Here is an 18,144-nt window from a genome sequence, read left to right on the forward strand (position 1 = left end):
TGGCATCCTGGTTAACAATCACAACCGTAATCTATCCCCTGTCCACACCGAGGATGGGGCAGCATGGAGGAGCTTACACTGCTGCTGCAGAGCCTTACCAACTCTGGATAACAAATAATAATACCTTGCCCTCTTGTTTCTTTAAAAGATGGAAGGCCCCAATATAAAATCGTTGCAGTCAATGGGAGTCCTTCCATTGACTTCAAAGGGCTTTGGACCAGGCCTTCAAAGTAGTTTAGCAATACTAATTGATACAGCTGGTTGAAACCCAGAAACTTTGTTCGGTGAGACATTCCAATGTTTTGAAATTTCCCTTCGTCCCAACTCAGAATGAAAAGTCCAAATTTCCCGAGACATGAAGTTTCTGAAAAACTGAATTTAGGAAATAATGAAATTGCCTTATTGAAACGTTTCACTCCAACAAGGTTGAAGCGCTTTGGTTCATACTTATCATTTTGACTTTTATATTATATTTATTTAGTTATTTATTTAGGGCTTCTGATTTTAGGTTTTAGCCAATAAACACAAATAAATCACCCTGGGCACGCACGCGTGCACACACACACAAAGAAAGCAGTGTTGATCCAATAAACACTAGAAAAACCCCACAAATGGCTATTTTTATCTTGTCTGCACAGAGAAGTAATGCGGACTACAAGGGTGTGATTTCTACAGTGCACTAATATGCTGCATGTTAATTGGTCTGTGCAGACTCTGCTGGTGGGCACTGAGAGTTCCCTAGTGTGGTTTAATTTAGTGTTGTTTGAAACGGTACCTCGTTAAAGCGCACTAGAAAACGTTACCAAGAGATTATTCATTGCACACAACATATGCAAACAGAAAGCCCCAACACACACTGATTATTGGACAGTTACATAAAACTCAAAAATTGCTAAAAATAGCCCCCCAAAACGAAATTGATAAACCCAGAAAAACAAAGCCCTAATTAATTATTATATTAGATTATAAAAACAAAATGCTTCCACCTTATCGAAACAAAAGTTTCAATAATTTTTTGTTGAAAATTTCAACAAAGCCAATACATTCCCATGAAACATTTTGATTTAAATGACTCAGCATTTTCCAACAGAAAACTTCTGTCAGAAAGTTTTCCATCAGTTCTACAACTTCCCGGTAAAGCAGTTAAATATTGTGATCCCCATTTTATAGACAGGGAAACTGCGGCACGGATAATTTAAGTAACCTGCAAATATAACAGAGAATCAACAGCAAAGTAGAGAACAGGTCCGAGACAATCCAGCACTCTAACCACTAGACCACACTTCCTGTCTGAAGAGAACTCAATTGCCATGGATGCCTTGCTATGTTCTTTCACCAGCACTAAATTCACACACACACACTCACACACGTGCATGCACATGTATAAACACATACTCATGCAAAAGGAAAACAAAAGTGTTTTTCAGTCGCCTCGGCCGCTATTTCTGGGATTTAGGGATGATTTTAGCCTCCTACTGTATTTTTTCTGCTCACTGAGCTGATTATAAATAGCTTTGGTTTCCTGCATTTGCAGAATTAGCAGCCCATTCCTCCAGGGAAGAAAGGTGATGGAGAAAGTGGTTTAATTCAGTAGTTACAATGAGCCCCAGGCTGTAGGAAGAACTGGGAGGTAGATCTTTTATTAATTTCATTTCCCTACCACCACGCCAAAATAGTGCAAAATAACCAGCTAGAACCGTGGGGGAGCATTTCAGAGATGAACATCTGTTCTCCGTGACATGGAATGAATACGGGCCTGATCAGCCATTGCCCTGCCCTGCTATAGTGATTTTCACCAGTGCAAAGGGGCTAGGGTTGATTCTCATTTGCACTAAGGCCACTCAACACCATTTGGTCAGTGTAACCAACCATCACTTTACACTGTCCAAATGATGTAAAGTGGCCTTAATGTAAATGAGAGTCAGGTTGTTCTGATTAAGTAGCATCTTATACCCACTTTGCTCTGGCATAAATGACCACACAAGCTACAGGGCAATGGAGAATCTTTGACTCTTTATAGGATGATATTCACATAAATATATAAATGGGCTGCTGGACTCACTCCATTTTGATTTGCTTTAATGTAGGTTTGCAATATTCACCTAAAGTCAATACCCTAAGAGCCAGTTTATTACACTATTAATTATTATCATTATAGTCTGATTCACTGATACCTTGCATAGTCATGTATACCAGTGAAAAGGCATTTACACCAGTCCAATGGGTGTAAAACATTCCTAGATTAGAATGATAGCATCTTACGCTCACTTTGTGGGGATGTAAATGAGGACACATGGTGCAAGGGAGCAGAGAATTAGGTCCAGAACGTGTATATCTGTGTGCACACGCGTAAACATTTGTATGCTGTGTTCTACATTACACCCTGTTGTAGGGCATTTCCTAAGACACTCATGAACAAATAGAGTAGCATTCCATATGTTGTGTACGCATCATTCTACATCCAAACGAGTTCAAGTGGGACTTTTAAGGATACAATTAAAAACCAAACCAAACCCTGAACAGTTAGTTAGTTGCAGAGTAACTTTAATGCAGTCCAGAGTGTTGAAGCAGAACTCTTGAGATCTATTTTTCTAACTGCAGGCAGTTGATTTCTGCTTGCTGGGAGACATCTGGGAGCCATATGGTAGCACACGGAAGTGGGGTTTACTGGAGAAAATAACCTTATTGCCTTTAATTGGGGGGCCCACTGGGGATGAATTACTCTGGAAAAACAAGCCCTCAGTGTTTGCTGGAGAGCCCCTGGCAATCCTAAGGGGGCTGCTATCTTCATTTGGCCTTGACGACTCTTGGGTTGTCCCAGTAAAACCTGCTTCCTGAGACTCATCACTTGGCTTTCGTCCTAGCGTGTGGCCCCTGCTATTCCTGCTGCTGCCCATTCCCTGTCTGCATTCCTCAGAGGTTCCTTGGGACCCAGCCTTCCTCAGCTTGTCTTGCTCAAGTAGCATCTTGACCGTCGGAGACGTGAGAGTGGTGTAGGCTGGCCACTGGCGGCCGCGGCGGATCAAAGGGCTGGGGAGGCCGATATTTGCCGAGAACATCCTCTGTTCTGGAACCCAAGAGATAAGGACAAGTTTAGAATGCAGCAAGCACAGCCGGTTACCTTCTGCTTGGCTTTGACTGCCTCGGAGGCAGCAGAGAAAGGCCTGAATTCCCCACAGCACTCACAGAGGTGCAAGGAGGAAAGGCTGGGTTTCCAGGACGGAAACAAATCAGTGCGCTCGTCTGCAACGCCCACACCTGCCAGAGCTCAGAGCCCACCGCCCTGAAGAAACCAATCGGAGTGGGCAGAGCTTGGCAGGCAAACAGTGCAACGCCCAGCACCTACTCTGCTGCAAGATTCCCATTGCTGATGCTGCCATCGGTACTTGAGCTGCAGCAGGGTTGACCCTCGCCAAATAGCGGCTCCCATGTAGGGCATGGAAGGTTTATCCTTTGCACCTTTACTGAGGCAGATTCATGTCCCAGTGGGAGCAGCAGAAGGCACAAGATCTGCCAGAGCTGCCCAACATGTAGGGAGAGTGCTCCTGCCTGCAGCACCCCTGGGGCTGAGGGGCAGAAGTTCCCTTTCATCATGGCAAGTTAGCTCTGCCAAGGCCCTACCTCTTCCCCACTCTCTTTGGTTTGTCCAGCAACCTACCAGGCAGTATCAGAGAGCCGGACGTGCACTCAGGAGAGCACAGGGACTGCAGCGGTGCCCTAGGAAACAATCGAGCCGCTGGAGCCTATCACCCCTTGCTCAATTATGTTAAAAAGAAGCTACCTATCTAAGGCACTTATCACTCTACCATCTAAGCAGCGTGACCTAATGGATAGAGCACTGGACTGGGACTCAGAAGACCTGGATTCTATTTCTGGCTCTGCCACTGGCTTTCTAGGTGCCTTTGGGCAAGTCACTGCCCAGCTCTGTGCTTCAGTTTCCCCTTCTGTAAAATGGGGATAATGACACTGACCTCCTTTGGAAGGCTCTTTGAGATCTACTGATGACAAGTGCTATGTAAGAGCTAGGTATTATTGTTCACTGAAGGCATGGGTTGTTCTCAATATTCCAGACAGCATTCTCTTGAGGGCAATATGGAACTGAGGTCAAGTTGGAACCCTCACATATAAATTAACAAAAAGAAGAAAGGCAAAGGAAATGAAATAATAACAATACTTAGCATTTCTGCAGAGCTGTACCATGCCCGAGGTCAAACAGAGGATCAGTAGCAGGGCCCATCACTGAATTAAAATCTCCTAACTCCCAAGTTTTCTCTTCTAACCACTAGACACAGTTTCTCCTCTGGTATCTCAGCAAACAAAACAAAAAGCTCTAGAAGCTACAGATATGACCAGAGAGATTAGAGTCAGAGCGTATGTCTATGCTCCAGCTGGAATAGACAGACCTGTGCTAACTTTATCTGCACTAGCATGGGGGCATGCATAGGAATAAAAATTTGGCCTCTTTTGGAGGGGCACTTTCTGTGCCCCCCGTGTCCAGAGGAGCTGCCTCTTTCCGCACACCCTCCCCCATCCCTTGCACCTGGAGGAGCTGTCTCCCCCCTGCAGCCACTGGAACTGGCTCTCCCTTCCTCCCTCCCCCCACAGCCCCAGGGCTGTTGGAGCTCACGCTCCCTGCTCGGGCCCCAGAGGAGTTCTGTGTACCTGTCGATTGGGAGGGGCCCTGCCCCTGCTTCCCCATACCCTGCACACGCCCCTGAAAATAGCTAAAGATAGCCACGTAAATGCAGTGGCCTGGGCTGTACCAGCACGCCGGGGACCCTTGGTACCTATTGGTGTTGCTGAAGCCCACAGTGCTGCATCTACTCTGCTGTTTTTAGCCATGCTAGCATGGGTCAAGCCAGCCCACGTATGCCTACCTGTGCGGCAATCACAGCTTGGAGTGCAGAGGAGACAAATCTAGAGTCTCCGGTGTACGCTCAGCTTCACACAGGAGAGAAAATCCAAAGAAGAAAGAAAGTCGCTGAAAAGACCTGAAGGCCCCATCAAACATCAGACTTTTAGTTTCCTTTCTAGTGTTGAATTTAAAGCCTGTCACAAAACCAGCTCATTCTTGCTTGGCAGCAATTATTCATTTAAGAATTGCACAGCCCACGAGCAGCGACAGAATTTCCTGCGTGCATGTAATCGCTTTTATCTTTACTTAACGCTGCATAATAAATCACCACAATTATGTAATTAGCAATTAAATATTTACAGGAGTAAAGCATGCTCTTGGTTAAACAAGCAGGTCATTGAGGATGGAGAACTGGAAAAAGGTCCCATTGACCAGGCCCGCCTTGTGGTATAATCACTCCGCTGAAATGGGGGATGCTTCCACAGTAGAGGTATTTAAAACTAGATTTGGCCTAAGCATTGGAGAACAGACCGTTGGCAAGAGGAGTGTAATAGGCAAGGGGATGGACGAATAGATCCTTTTCCCATCTCTCTATGATTGTATGACACTCTTTTAGGGCCAGAGTCTGCTCCCATTAAAGACAATGCGGAGAGTCCCAGTGTTTTCAAAAGAGCAAGGGAGAAATCAGTGGTAGTTCAATTTGCAGATGCAGGAAGCCCAGCCCATCAAGTGTTTGTAATTTCTAACCCTGGGACACCTAATGAAATGTTTTATACAGGAAGAATTAGCACCAGTAAATATCTGCACCTCTATAGCTCCATCCATCTGAGAGGTTGAAAATGCTTTGCAGTCAATCTCTCAATGCCCCAAATGGCAGTGAGGCACAAAGAGAAAATATGGTTATGCAACTGAGGAACTGCACTGGAACTCAACAGATCTAGGCTTAGTTCCTGGTTCTGACACAGACTCTCTGCATGACCTCAGGCATGTCACTTAGGGTGGAATTTTCAAAAGCACCTAAGTCATTTAGGAGTGCAAGTCAATGGGACTTGTGCTCTTAAATCCCTTAGGTGTGCTCCTAAATCCTACCCCATCTCTCTGTGGCTCAGTTTCCCATCTGTTAAGTGGGGATACTAAGACTTCTTTTCTCCCTCTGTATTCAGCTAAAGAGAGGAAGTTCTCTCGGGCTAAGCTTTTACTGTGTATTTGTACAGTGCCATACTCAAAGGGCCTTTGTTCTCAGTTAGGGCCTTTACGTCCTACTATAATAGACACAATCCCTGTGTCAGGTAGGGAGGTATTCTTATCCCCATTTTAGAGACAGAGGCTCTGAGAAATGTTACATGACTTTCCCATGGTCACTCAGCAAGTCAATGGCAGAAACAGAACCCAGGAGTTCTGACTCTCAGTCATCTATTCTAACCACTAAGCAACATTGCTATGCCTAATTATTAATGGAAACCATGCTCTGCTCAAGCTTATCTTCTGCTCACTTTGCTGGTGGAATAGCACTGTGCCAGAAAAAAAAACATACGTGTTTGTTTTCAGTGCTCTACACCTACCCACGTTCTGTGCATTCCCAGCTCCAAGAATGTCAGAGAATCCAGCAGCAGTTGTACTGTATAATTATTCCTGCAGCCTCTGGACTGCTTGGCTCTGTTGCTCTGCAGCTCCTGGTGACATACTGTCTCATGCAGGGTGCACACAGTCTGGAATTTGTTCTTATGTATGCTGTACTCCTGCCCACCCTGAAGAACATGGAAGTCACTGAGATAACTGGCTGCTGTTCTCTTTTATTTTCTGCTTCCCGCTGCTCCCTTCCCTTCCTTCCGCTCTCTCCACGCTTGTCAGCAATCCCATTCCGACTGGGATCATGTTGACACTAATTTCAGTCACCTGATTAGAATCAGAAGAATCTTTCATTACATCCCAAGGGCAGGCATGTCTTGTAGGTTTTCTTCATTTCCCTGCATTACTAAGCTGTCCAAGGTCTAGGGCAGGCCTTTTCCTTAGTGCTTCTGAGTGGAATCTCCATGTAGTTACTGCATGAGCCGAGTTTACCTGGGATGTACAGATGTGGCTCTCGGTAGCACTAGTGAGGCTAATTTAAAATAAGGGGAGGTATTCAAAAATGACCCAAAACTAAATGATCCCCCCAAAAAAAATCACTTGGGGGTCAAACAAAGGGGTCTTTCTTTTTTCATTGTTTTGGTTTTGGTGAAAAAAAATCAGTTTTGGTTTGAACTGAACCACTTTGCTTTCCAGTTTGGTCCTGAATCAAAAATCAATTCTTCGCTCAGCTCTAGGATCGAGGAATCTATACTTTACACAACAGGAAGACTTGTGGAACAAATGTTGAGGTTGCTTTGGTCTCCCCACTTGTTCTCTTATTGTTCAGATGCCAGAGTGATGGGCTATTCCAGAGACAGATGGTGTGCAGACAGACAAGCTTCTCCACCCATATATAAGTAGAGGTGATGAAAATTTTTCCCACAGCAAAATTCCTGTCAGAAAACGTGGTTTTGTTGAAATCAAAATTTCCCACAACACAATGTCAATTTTGATGAAAATTTTCAATTTTCTGATCAGGTGAATCAAAACAAAACCTGTTGTCTGAAATCACCTTTTTGAAACGAAGCTACATTTTCTCAGGGTGAGATATCACATTGTTTCATATCAATGAAAAATATCAACATTTTCCGTTCCAATATTTGCAATCTGAAACTTTCCAGCTCAACATTTTGACTTTTTGTTCCTTTTCTGAGCAGAAAGTCATTTCAAAATGTTGAAATTTCCCATGAAAGGCCAATCCCATTCCCCCCCACCCCTGCCAAACAGCTCTATTTATGAGAGTTTTGGCCTGGTACGTAGCCAGGAAAACAACACCAAGCAACTCCCTTCAGCCTTCATTTTGCAAACCAAAAGGCATCTGCTAGCAAGGAGCCTGGCTGCTAATCAGTGGTTGCATGGGATACATTTGCACAACAGAAAATGTGTTTAAACTGTGTGTGTGCAAATATAGTGTTGCATTGACAGTCCTGCAGACTGAGGTCCACTGTGTAACAGAAGGATTGGCACCACAGGCAACAATGATGATTCTGTGTTTGAAGGCTCAAAGAATAAGAGCCTGATCCAAAATGCTTTGGAGTCCATCCACTGACTTCAATAGGCTAGGGATCAGGTCTTGAAAAAGAAGAACTAACACTCTAGCTGAAAGCTGGGGACCCAGCCACTCAACAACACTGAGCTGTAAATTAAATACAGTAATAACAAAGGCAATGGAAAAGAACTCTGTGCACCAAACAGGCACATCCAAAACTTACAGTCTGTTCCCATACCGCAGGCCCGACTGGCTCTGCTATGAAACATCTGTGAGCTGCATTCCAAGCATCTTGGAGAGAGAGCCACAAACAGTCAATGATATGTACAGTAGTACCAAATCAAAACGTGACACTGTAGGTGTTGTAAAGAGACAGCTGATGGGCCCTTCTTTCAAAAATCTCCGTGGGAGGGTGAGGTAAGGAGAGCAGATTATTTTTTAGTTTATATGTAGAGTCCCCTGAAAATGTGAGAGAGGATTTGAAGAGTGAACAAATAGATATGGTATAGTTCCTGCCTCAGGGAATTTACAATGTATCAAATGAAAGCAAGGAGCCATAGCAGGGGATGGAATAAGGAAAGACAAGAATTACAGCAAGGAGACTTGGCTTTGGCATGTGCATATCTCAATTACATTTATATTGTTTTTTTAAAGGAGTACTTATCTGAGCTTCACTCAACCAAAAACTGTATCCAGCCAAATTCTCTTTTGATGCAAAGGGGATAGATAACTTTATGGTCATGTGTAAGAGTTAGGAATAGGAAGATGTGTGGATATAATAGTTTTGGATCTCATGATATTTAATTAAGGTGGCATGGAATTAGTTTGATCAGAAGGAAAGCATTGCTGTTTGTGTGATATTTATGTTGGCTGAGGTTTTCAAAAGAGCCTATAGTCGAATTGCTAAAATACCTTTTTGTGGAATTGAATATGCTTTGCATAGGAGCATAGAATTCAGTCTGTGTGATGAAAGAGCAAGGCATTCACATTTCTGTGCACCGTTAGAAAAGTTATGTGATGGATGGATAGCGTTGGTTTAGATTTTTGTGGGAAAGTTTTGCTACAAAGCAAAGTTAAGGCTATTTGGTGTTGGCCAGTGAGAATGTTTCCATTTCGGGGTGTGTGTGTGTGTGGGGGGGGGTCTGAATTGCATGTGAAGGTGAAACAAACCTAGGATGAGGCCTCAGGGTCTGATTTCCAAACCTCCCCTCTGTTATGTCACTGGTGGTCCCAGGTGTTTCTCCTCCGACCTTCACCTCCAGTCCTCGCTGCACTGACACCCACCCAAATGACGCACAAGCTACATTCCAAGACTGGACAGCAGTGAGAAGACCACTGACTGCTTGGAACACCACACCCATTCCCCATCTGACTCCTCAAGGCTTCCATAACTTTTCCTGGCCGTTGGTCTAGGGTGACCACAGGGGCAGCATTGGCCGGGGAGGCTTGCGAGAGCTATAGCCACCCCAAAATTTGCCTTAGTCCCCGCCCCAGCCACCCCTCCCAGTGCAAAGGTCAAACATTACAGAGGAGTACGGGTGGCATGGTAGGGCATTGCCACCCTTACTTCTGCGCTGCTGCTGACGGCAGCTCTGCCTTCAGAACTGGGTGCCCGGCCAGCAGCCGCCGCTGTCTGCTCTGCCTTCAGAGCTGGGCAGCTCATACCCTCCCAGAGTACAGTCCATGCCCCCTACTGTTAAAAAAAAGTGTGTGTGCCCACAAGATATAAAGCGCAGCTCTCCCAATTTTCTGTCTAGCCCACCTCAGCCCCCCACTGGGAAGAGGGTGGCACCGCCCCTGGGTGACCAGATAGCAAGTGTGAAAAATCAGGATACTTTCTTTTTCAGGGGTGGGAGGGGGTAATATTTGCCTATATAAGATAAAGCCTCTAATATTGAGATGGTTCAAATAATATCGGGATGTCTGGTCACTCTAAGTTGGCCCCTCCATACATTTCCACCATGGACACCAGATAAATGAACCAGGGTGCTAGCGAAGGGATACATTGGTGTGGGGCACATTGAGGAGAAACAGGGTCATAGAAGGACTGAGCACTAAGTAGGGGAGGGGTTTATGCTGAGGGTGGGCTGGAGGGATTGCACCTAAGGGAGAAGTGAAGGAGGGTTCTGAAGAACCGTCAGTTGGTAACATCTTGGGTTTGGCTACTAGCCTGGGCTGGATTTGAACCCCCAGCCTACAGAGAAAAGGCTGTGATCCACTACAAATCTTGGGAGCCTTCAGGTGTTCCTACTGTGCAAGTGGCTGTTACCAAGGGCTGCCTCTGTGGTGCATCTGGTGATGCATCCCAGAGCTCATTTAGGAGGAGGAGTTTTACCCATGGCATAGACAGGAGTCCCTGTCCGCCACTGAAGTTGGACGGTGCTTAGTAAACCCAGCCTAGGGTTTATCTGTAGCTGCCAGAGAATTAAACAGTTCACAAACTACCCAAAAGGGGCCTGAGCAGCCTAACAGAGCTGTCTTCTGTCTCATGCTAATGCTGGCTTTTCACTGGCAGGAGCTCTCCAGGTATATCCTGATGGGAATTTCACATTCTCTCCTCACAACGGATTCTAGCAACATACCCTTGCCCAGCACAGCATACTCTGCTAATGCAAGCTCAGGCTGGTTCAGCGCCGGGGAAATCCCAGTGGCTGCTGCCAGGATATTCATTTGGGTCATCCCCAGCATCCTCACTGAGCCTCTCTGCCCACTCAGCTGGGGCATACTGCCCATGGGCTAGGTGTGGCCTGTGATCCACTGCACCACACAGCTGAAATAAGGCCCATGTTTTCATGTTCTGTCCTCAGAAACATTTCATTCAGCTGCCTGGTAATCAGCGAGAATCAAACCTCTAAAAAGCCTGGCTGTTGGGATAAACCACAGCCAGAGTTCAGCTGCTCCCCCCAGGCTTATGTGTCCATTACCTCTTTCTCCATCCGACCCTTCTCTTTCTCTCCTCCAAGCCCCATCTTTCTTCCTCCTCTCCTTCCAACTCCATCCTTCTTTCTCTGCTTCCAATTCACTTTCTTTGCCAACAATCCTTGTCTTCAGCCTCCCCTTGCGTATACCATGCACATACTCAAGTATCCTAATCCCTCGGCTCGATAGGTCCCATGGCCACACCCAGTTCCTTCTCCTGCACGAGATCTGCAGTGTGGGAAGGTGAGGTGTGGTTCTGGGAATCTATCTGTAGGTATCTGGCCAGTTCCTTTAATCAAATCTCACAGGTTAAGAGACGTCCTCGAAAGCATTTATCCCATTTCCTACGTGACCCCAGGAAAGCCCCAGATTTAAAGACGGCAGCGGAACCTGGTTGAACCCACTGAGACCATGAAATGGATGTAAGCAAAGGCGGCAAGGCTTGTTAGCAAGCAGTAGGAGTTAGGCTCCTAAGTCCCTTAGTCCCAGATGCTCAAAGGTATTTGGATGTCTAACTCCCACTGAAATCAATGGGAGTCAGATCTCTAAATACTTTGAGGTTGGGAGCCTTAGGCGCTATTGAAATTTTAGTTTGAAAGCACAAGCCCTGGAAATCAGACCTGAAAACTCCTCCCCATGGGAAGGTTGCAGGGAAGGCTCAGGAGAATATAGTTCCCCAATATTCATACAGAATGGGATTTCAGAAGCACTCAACTTAACTCTGTGCCCACTGCAGTCAAACTCGCAGGAGGCAAAGCTGTTATTGATTTCAGCGGGAGCAGAGTTAGACGAAATGTTCTTCAATATCCCACCCAATCAGAGGGATCTATCCCTGATGTTTATTATTCTCCTGGGAAGGTCCCCCACCATCCTCCCCTATAAGCTGTATTTAAATTGAATAATTTAGAAAACTGACCGAAACTCTGTGAGCCAGAGCTCAGCAAAAGGCACCTCTCCTGAAGCACCCAGCCAATCTGGCAGATGGAGGATATCCAGGCGTAACTTGTCAAAGAAGAATGTGGCATGGAAGGTTTGTGCCTCGCTCTCATGGAACAGCTCTGGTTAGTAACGAGGCCTGGGTAGCATTGCCCTTCAGGGCAGGTAGAAACTCACCAGACTTTTTAACTGGGGATGTGAAGTCCAGGCTTGCAACAAAAATTCAACCTCTGAGCAACCTAAACCTACCTAACTTCATACACACCCTGAAGGGCTTTAGTCAATCCTGGTCCCATCAAAGTTTTGTCCCTGACCCAGGGGGAGCATGATGGGTTCCTAAATGTGTGTGCATGCATTTTGCAAGAATTTAGATTTTATACCCTATCTGGTCTTCCTGGAAACACATCTCCTTATGGGCGCTGAAGATCCTTTCTCTGTTTAGAAAACAATTTGCCTGAAGGGTTCCTCTTGCCCCCAGCTGAGTCCATTTCACATAGGCACTCAAATCCCAATCTTCTGATCTTTATTCTAGGGGTAAGCCAGAGTTTGAATGCAGGTTGGGGGATCTGCCGCGACTTCCCCGCTGTTCACAGACACTTGGATCCAGGTTTTTAATTTGGAACTCTCGCTTCTTTGTTCCAACAAACAGAAACAGACACCGCATTTGAGTGTGCGATGTAAGGACAACTCCTCCTGGTGCTCCATGGCGCCCAAGGGGAGTGCACCACTGGGAGGGCAGGGTATGTGCTCCCCTCCTCAGCAGTGCGCTCTGCTGGCCAGGATAGAGGGGACCATGGAGCATCTTCCACACCCCTTGTGGGATGGCTTGTGTCACAGAGGGTGGTAGCAGAGAGCAGCCTCTGAGCTTAGCATAGTACAGGGATTGCAATTTGTCTCTAATCATCTTCTAAGGATGAAGGTTCCTTATATGCTCTTCACCCACAATTTGACCCTGAGTGTGCAACAGGCACACAGATATAGCAGAGGAGCTTGTTCATACTTCTGCAGTCTTATCCAATGCAGATTCAAATTCGGAACCTGTTACGGTCTGCCTGTCACTCAACTACTCCAAGGAAGTCACTGATACATGCCAGATTGGATTTTTGGATACAGTGTTACTAAGCTTGCAATTATTAGGCCAGTTTCACTGGTAAACCCCAATTGTTTTGCACTGCTTTGGTAATGCAAAGCAACAAGCAGTCCAGTCGAATCCACTACCAAACCAGGTTTACAGCTGTTTTGTGTCACCTAAGCCCCCAGCATATGTCAGTGAATCTGGCCCATTGTGATCATCTCCACAAAGATCCCCATCAAACCAGTGGCTCCATATGAGCCAGCAAGAATACAGGCTCCTTTAGGAATTTTAAAATCAAAGGCACTAAAAGAGAGAAGAAATATTCCCACACCTTGGAATGTGAGCAGTCAATTTCAAGTCCAGACCAAACGCTTCCAGAGTTCACGAGTGCTCTGATTCAAGGCGTGAGATTCAGAGCTCACTCTAATTTTGACAAAAGAAATGAAAACAATGGTAGAGCCTTGTAAAACCAGCAATTGTTGCAGACGAACAGGGAGACCCTTTTCATGAACAGCAGGAGACATCTGCCAGCATCATTGGTGGAGAAATGTTTCTCAGTGGACACCGCTTTTCACTTTTCCATCCAGCGCCAAAAAAAAAAAAAAAAGCTAATTTTTGGCCGATGCTGAAATTTCACTGAATAAAACCCAGCACTTGACTGCTGTCCATACGTTGCTCTCCATGTTACGGTCCCTGTAGCCAGAAACACCACATTATGTATCATGTCCGTGTTGCTGATTTATTTTACAAGCTGCTTCAGGATACCATTGGATGGGAATAAAGCCCAAGGAACAAAACTGCAGATAAAAAATCCTGGTCAATAAACATTTCCTCTGTAATCTAAAATCTGCATTGCTGGCAGCAGGAACCAGTGCAGTAACACCCATTGATTTGTTTTCCCAGGACATGTTGAGATAGTCTATGTAATCAAAGAGATAAGAGAAACAATTTCCCAAAAGAAAGAGGATTTTGCTTTTTATGAAAAACATTGAAATCATAAAGCTACTGACGCTTTCCTGCATGCTGCAACTGCTGCAAGTTATAATTTGAAGAGGAATTCCTGGCAGTGGAACAATTTTCACACTCTTATATTTAGAGAGAGCTTGCATGAAAAATAGCAAAAGCTGTCAGTTATAAATCAGGCTGTTCTGACAGTGCCCAGAACATGTAGTAAAAGCAAATGAGGGGGAAATGAAATTACATGTTGCAGAGGGAAACTTTGCAAACTAATAAGCTTTTGTTAAAAAAAAACCCACCTTTGGAATAATTAGAACTCGTTTTCTCTCACTCTTTTGCTTAAGTTACAGTTTTTCTCACTGCTCCCTTCTGACGGACTGCTGGCTCCCAAATGCTGATCTCTTATTTATTTCACTTTTCACCATGTGGTTTCTATATTCACTTGGTTTGGGTCTGCAAATCTGAAAGAGCTCATGTCTCCAGAGACTGGGACAGAGGAGGGAGAAATACTTTAGTTTTGCTTTGGAATCAGGAATCAGCCTCATGAAAAACATTTGCTTTTTGAGTGGCTTTAATGGATTGCACGAAAGACACACGTTTACACTGCAAAAGTGCACAGATATATGGCTTGATCCACTAAAGGCAGTGGAAAAAAATCTCATTGACTTCAGTGGGCTTTGGATTGGGGCCATGTCGTCTTTCATTGACATTATATTTTAAATCCAATTGATATCTATAATTCCTGTGAATTAATCCATATATGGTGCACACAAATACTGAAACATGCTAGGACGGCTCCTCTTGCAATCTTTTCAAAGCTGGAACATGCACAAGAAAGTCTGATTTCCCCAGGTAATTGCAAGATCAAAGCAACTCAGATAAGCACCCAACCCTCATCTGAACCCACTCAGGGGCCCATTAATTTAATCAGTTTCTTTAGATCAGCCCCTAGGAAAGAAGTTGTTGTATCAAATATTGTAGAGAAGGAGAAATCACTGATGAGTCCTGGCAAATATCAGTCAACTCACAAATGTGATCAAACTTTGTGACAACTGTGGTTTTATTTGCCATCTTTCACTTCACTTCTTTCTTCCTTGTGCTAGGTCCAACCACTTGGCCCTCCTCAGGGATCCTGGAAACATCCCTTGTTTTCCTCAGTGCACCCCAGGGGCGAGAAATTGGGTGAGGCCTTGCAGCAGAACTGACAAAAGAGGCAAGAAACCCTGTGATTCTGTCAATGCTTTCAGTCCTGGAGAAAACCACTCTCTGAAGTGCAGATGCAGCTACCTTGATGATGAACATGGGATGGATAGATTAGATTTTACAGAGGATATAATGGACCCATCTTCCCAGGAGCATTTCTTCATTCTCGATATGAGATTAAATTTATTGGTTCTTGGTTTTTACAGAAACTTTTTAGCTCCTCATCTCCCCCCGGTCAAGGTTCCTGAACAAAATATATGAAACTCCAAGAACAAAGCAATGCATTTTCTGCCTCTGTAATTCCGCAGGGTACAAAGGGATGTCAGTAATATTTTTCAGGAGCCAACTTAAAATCTTACCAACAAGAAATTCCCTATGCATTCGATCCTGGTCCTATTGAAGTCAATGGTAGTTTGCTATTGACTTTAATGGGATTAATGGGATAAGGCTTCCACCCTTAGTGCCAACCCAGATATAGCGGCATCTGTTAAAAGTACTGCTTGACACTGAATAAAGCTGATGAAGGAATAACAGCAACAAAAAACCCTTTATTCATACATCTGATTTCACCACTTGAAATTCTCCATAAACTGATTCACAGCCAAACTCCTGTCCATGCGAGTGAATTGGGAAGCTGTGTAACAAGGGCAGAAAGTGATCTTCAAAAAAGCCGGTGGAGGAGTAGATGACAGACAAGGCAGCACAGGAGAACCTGTGTGTCCATTGCCCAGCATCACATCCCAATGAAGAGGAAAAGGCTGAACCTGGGGTCTGAGCTCACAGTGAGAAATCAATGTAGGAAGAAAACAGCCTGGCAAATACTTTCTTTCTTTACAGGTTTCCTATCGGAAGGGCTCCAACACCCGCTCAATTCAGTGGGAACCCTTCTCGTCGATTCCAGTGTGCTTTAGATCAGGCCCTTAATGCAAATCAGCCTCTGACTGGTGAAACACAATCACCAGGTGGGCTTGCGGTGATAAAAAACCAAGTCACTGAGATCCAGCACTAATCTGGCAGATGCTAGTCATGTCACTTAATGCACTACTGGAAGGTGTTCAGCTATTACCATGATGCAGGCAGGATAAGAACCGGAATAGAATAGAGCCCTTCCACAGCTATGCCTCTTTAAATCCAGCAGCTTTAGTGAGCAGACAGACTAGATAATCTGATGGTGGTTTCTGGCCTTAAACTCTATGAAACTGTATTTCATAGAGTTTAACGACAGAAGCCACCATCAGAAATATCCCATATCAAAATATCCCATATCCAAGCGCTGGTAGGTTTACAAAATTAACACTGGAAAACATCAAGAAATGCAAAAGTTAACGTTCTAACAGCAATGGCAAGTTGGATGCACTGTGTCCTCTGTGTTTGATGGGACATATTTTACAATCTACCTGTTAATACATTAGAGGACAAGGAACATTAAAAAATTCACATGTGCAATGCATCTGGATGAACAGTTGCCACGGAACCTTGACTTTTGCATTTCATGGCATCCATTAGTTTTGCGTTGCAGCCATGCCACTGCATGAACTTTGTGGGAGGGGATTGTATCTAATTTCTTTGCTTTAAAAGAAAAGAGAGAGAAAAGAAATGGGGGCAGACATCATGCATGGAAACCTTCCGGAACATTTCAGAAACTTCCGAGCGGGCATAAATAGGAGCTACAATCGAAGGGGCAGACCAGCAGCTGGTGCAAATCAACGTAGCTCCATTGACTTCCTACACTGACTTAAACCAGAGGAAGCTCTGACCCAGTTTTGTTTGGGAACCTTAGCTAGGGTGAGTGCTATCCAATGCCCAATGAATGGTCCAAAGAGATCATGGACATCAGCATCAGCTAGCATCAATTAGAGCAGCTCTCTTGACTTCACTGTAGCTGTGCTGATTCATATCAGTAGCATATGAAATGAGCATCAGTCCCTTGAATCAAGAAAGAGGTGGTGACCACAGTTCATGTCCCTTGAAAGTGAGCTTGATTCTCACTCCTCCCTGTTTGCTACTAAGTCTTTTTCCCTGGCTGGACCCATATCTTTCCATCTGAAATGTAGGGCAAAATCCTGGCCCCTCTGAAGTCAATGAGGAGTTTGCCGTTGATTCCTATAGGGGCAGGACTTCACCCCTGATGTTTTAAAAACAGAATCAAATAACCCCAAAGGGCATGGCTCCAAAGCCCCCTGGAGCTGACAGGAGCCTTCCCGCTGACTGAATGGGCTTCGGAGAAGACCCTAAAGCGACTTCTCCTACAGCATGGGCCCTGCAAGCACAGCTTTCCAATCCCCACTGGTGACGAGCCAGTGCCCTCCAGGACAGAGCAACGAGAAAAACTTTGGGGAGTGGCCGGGAGTGGTCAGAAATACAGGGGAAAGAGCTTGTTTATCTGAAAATACAAGGAGACAAATAGTTGACATTAAGATTTCAGGCAGGCTGTGGGATTGGACTATTTCTTTCAGTTCTCACACAAAGGGACCTTTTTTCCCCCTCACACTCTAAAAGAGAAGCAAAACAACAGCCACACACAGAAACCATATTGATGGCCAAGGAAGGGTCTGTGGAATTTCTGTGGATTTTCTCTCTCCCCAAGACACAATGTCCTGTGCTGGAAAGCGACAGACAAAGTAGGACGCAAAGGCCAAGATGTTTGCATATGACTCTGTATCTGCCTCTTTTAAGTGCCACCCCCCACCAGCCTCCACCCGGGCAAAGCCATTGTTGCTCCAAAGCCCTGAGCTTCTTCTGGAACTCCAGCGAGATTGGCCAACAGCACATTTGGGAGTCTAGAATTGTTTCAGGCAGTGGGGCGTGCTTGCTGAGCACTAACTCCATGGCTAATGTAAAGCCTCAGCAAGGAAGAGAATGAATGCACTGGAGATATTCATTTAGGAGTCAGTCATGTTCCTGACGCTGGAAGAGGAGCGTGTGCAGAGCCCCATTCTCCAGAATCTCTTGCATGGCAGTGCACAAGGCTGGACCAGGGGTGGGCCAAAGATCCAGCGGCTTATGGAATCTCCAGTTGTCCCAGCCGTCTGTCTGTTCTAATGGGCCATCTAGTGTAAGCCAGACCAGACTGCTTCAGAGTTATAGGGTAGCATTTTC

The 18,144-nt window shown here is 45.2% G+C and overlaps 1 protein-coding gene across 1 annotated transcript in view; it reads right to left on the reverse strand.

Annotated features, from left to right (window-relative positions):
- Window positions 1-2,591: 2,591 nt before the first annotated feature.
- Window positions 2,592-18,144, reverse strand: part of CDRT4 (CMT1A duplicated region transcript 4) — a 63,422-nt gene continuing 47,869 nt past the window's right edge. The window contains exon 3 of the mRNA XM_077833192.1: window positions 2,592-3,067. Within this exon, the coding sequence (XP_077689318.1) occupies window positions 2,592-3,067 (476 nt within the window). The remainder of the gene's footprint in view (window positions 3,068-18,144) is intronic.

Source organism: Eretmochelys imbricata, chromosome 14, assembly GCF_965152235.1.
Source record: "Eretmochelys imbricata isolate rEreImb1 chromosome 14, rEreImb1.hap1, whole genome shotgun sequence".
NCBI classification, from domain to species: Eukaryota; Metazoa; Chordata; order Testudines; family Cheloniidae; genus Eretmochelys; species Eretmochelys imbricata.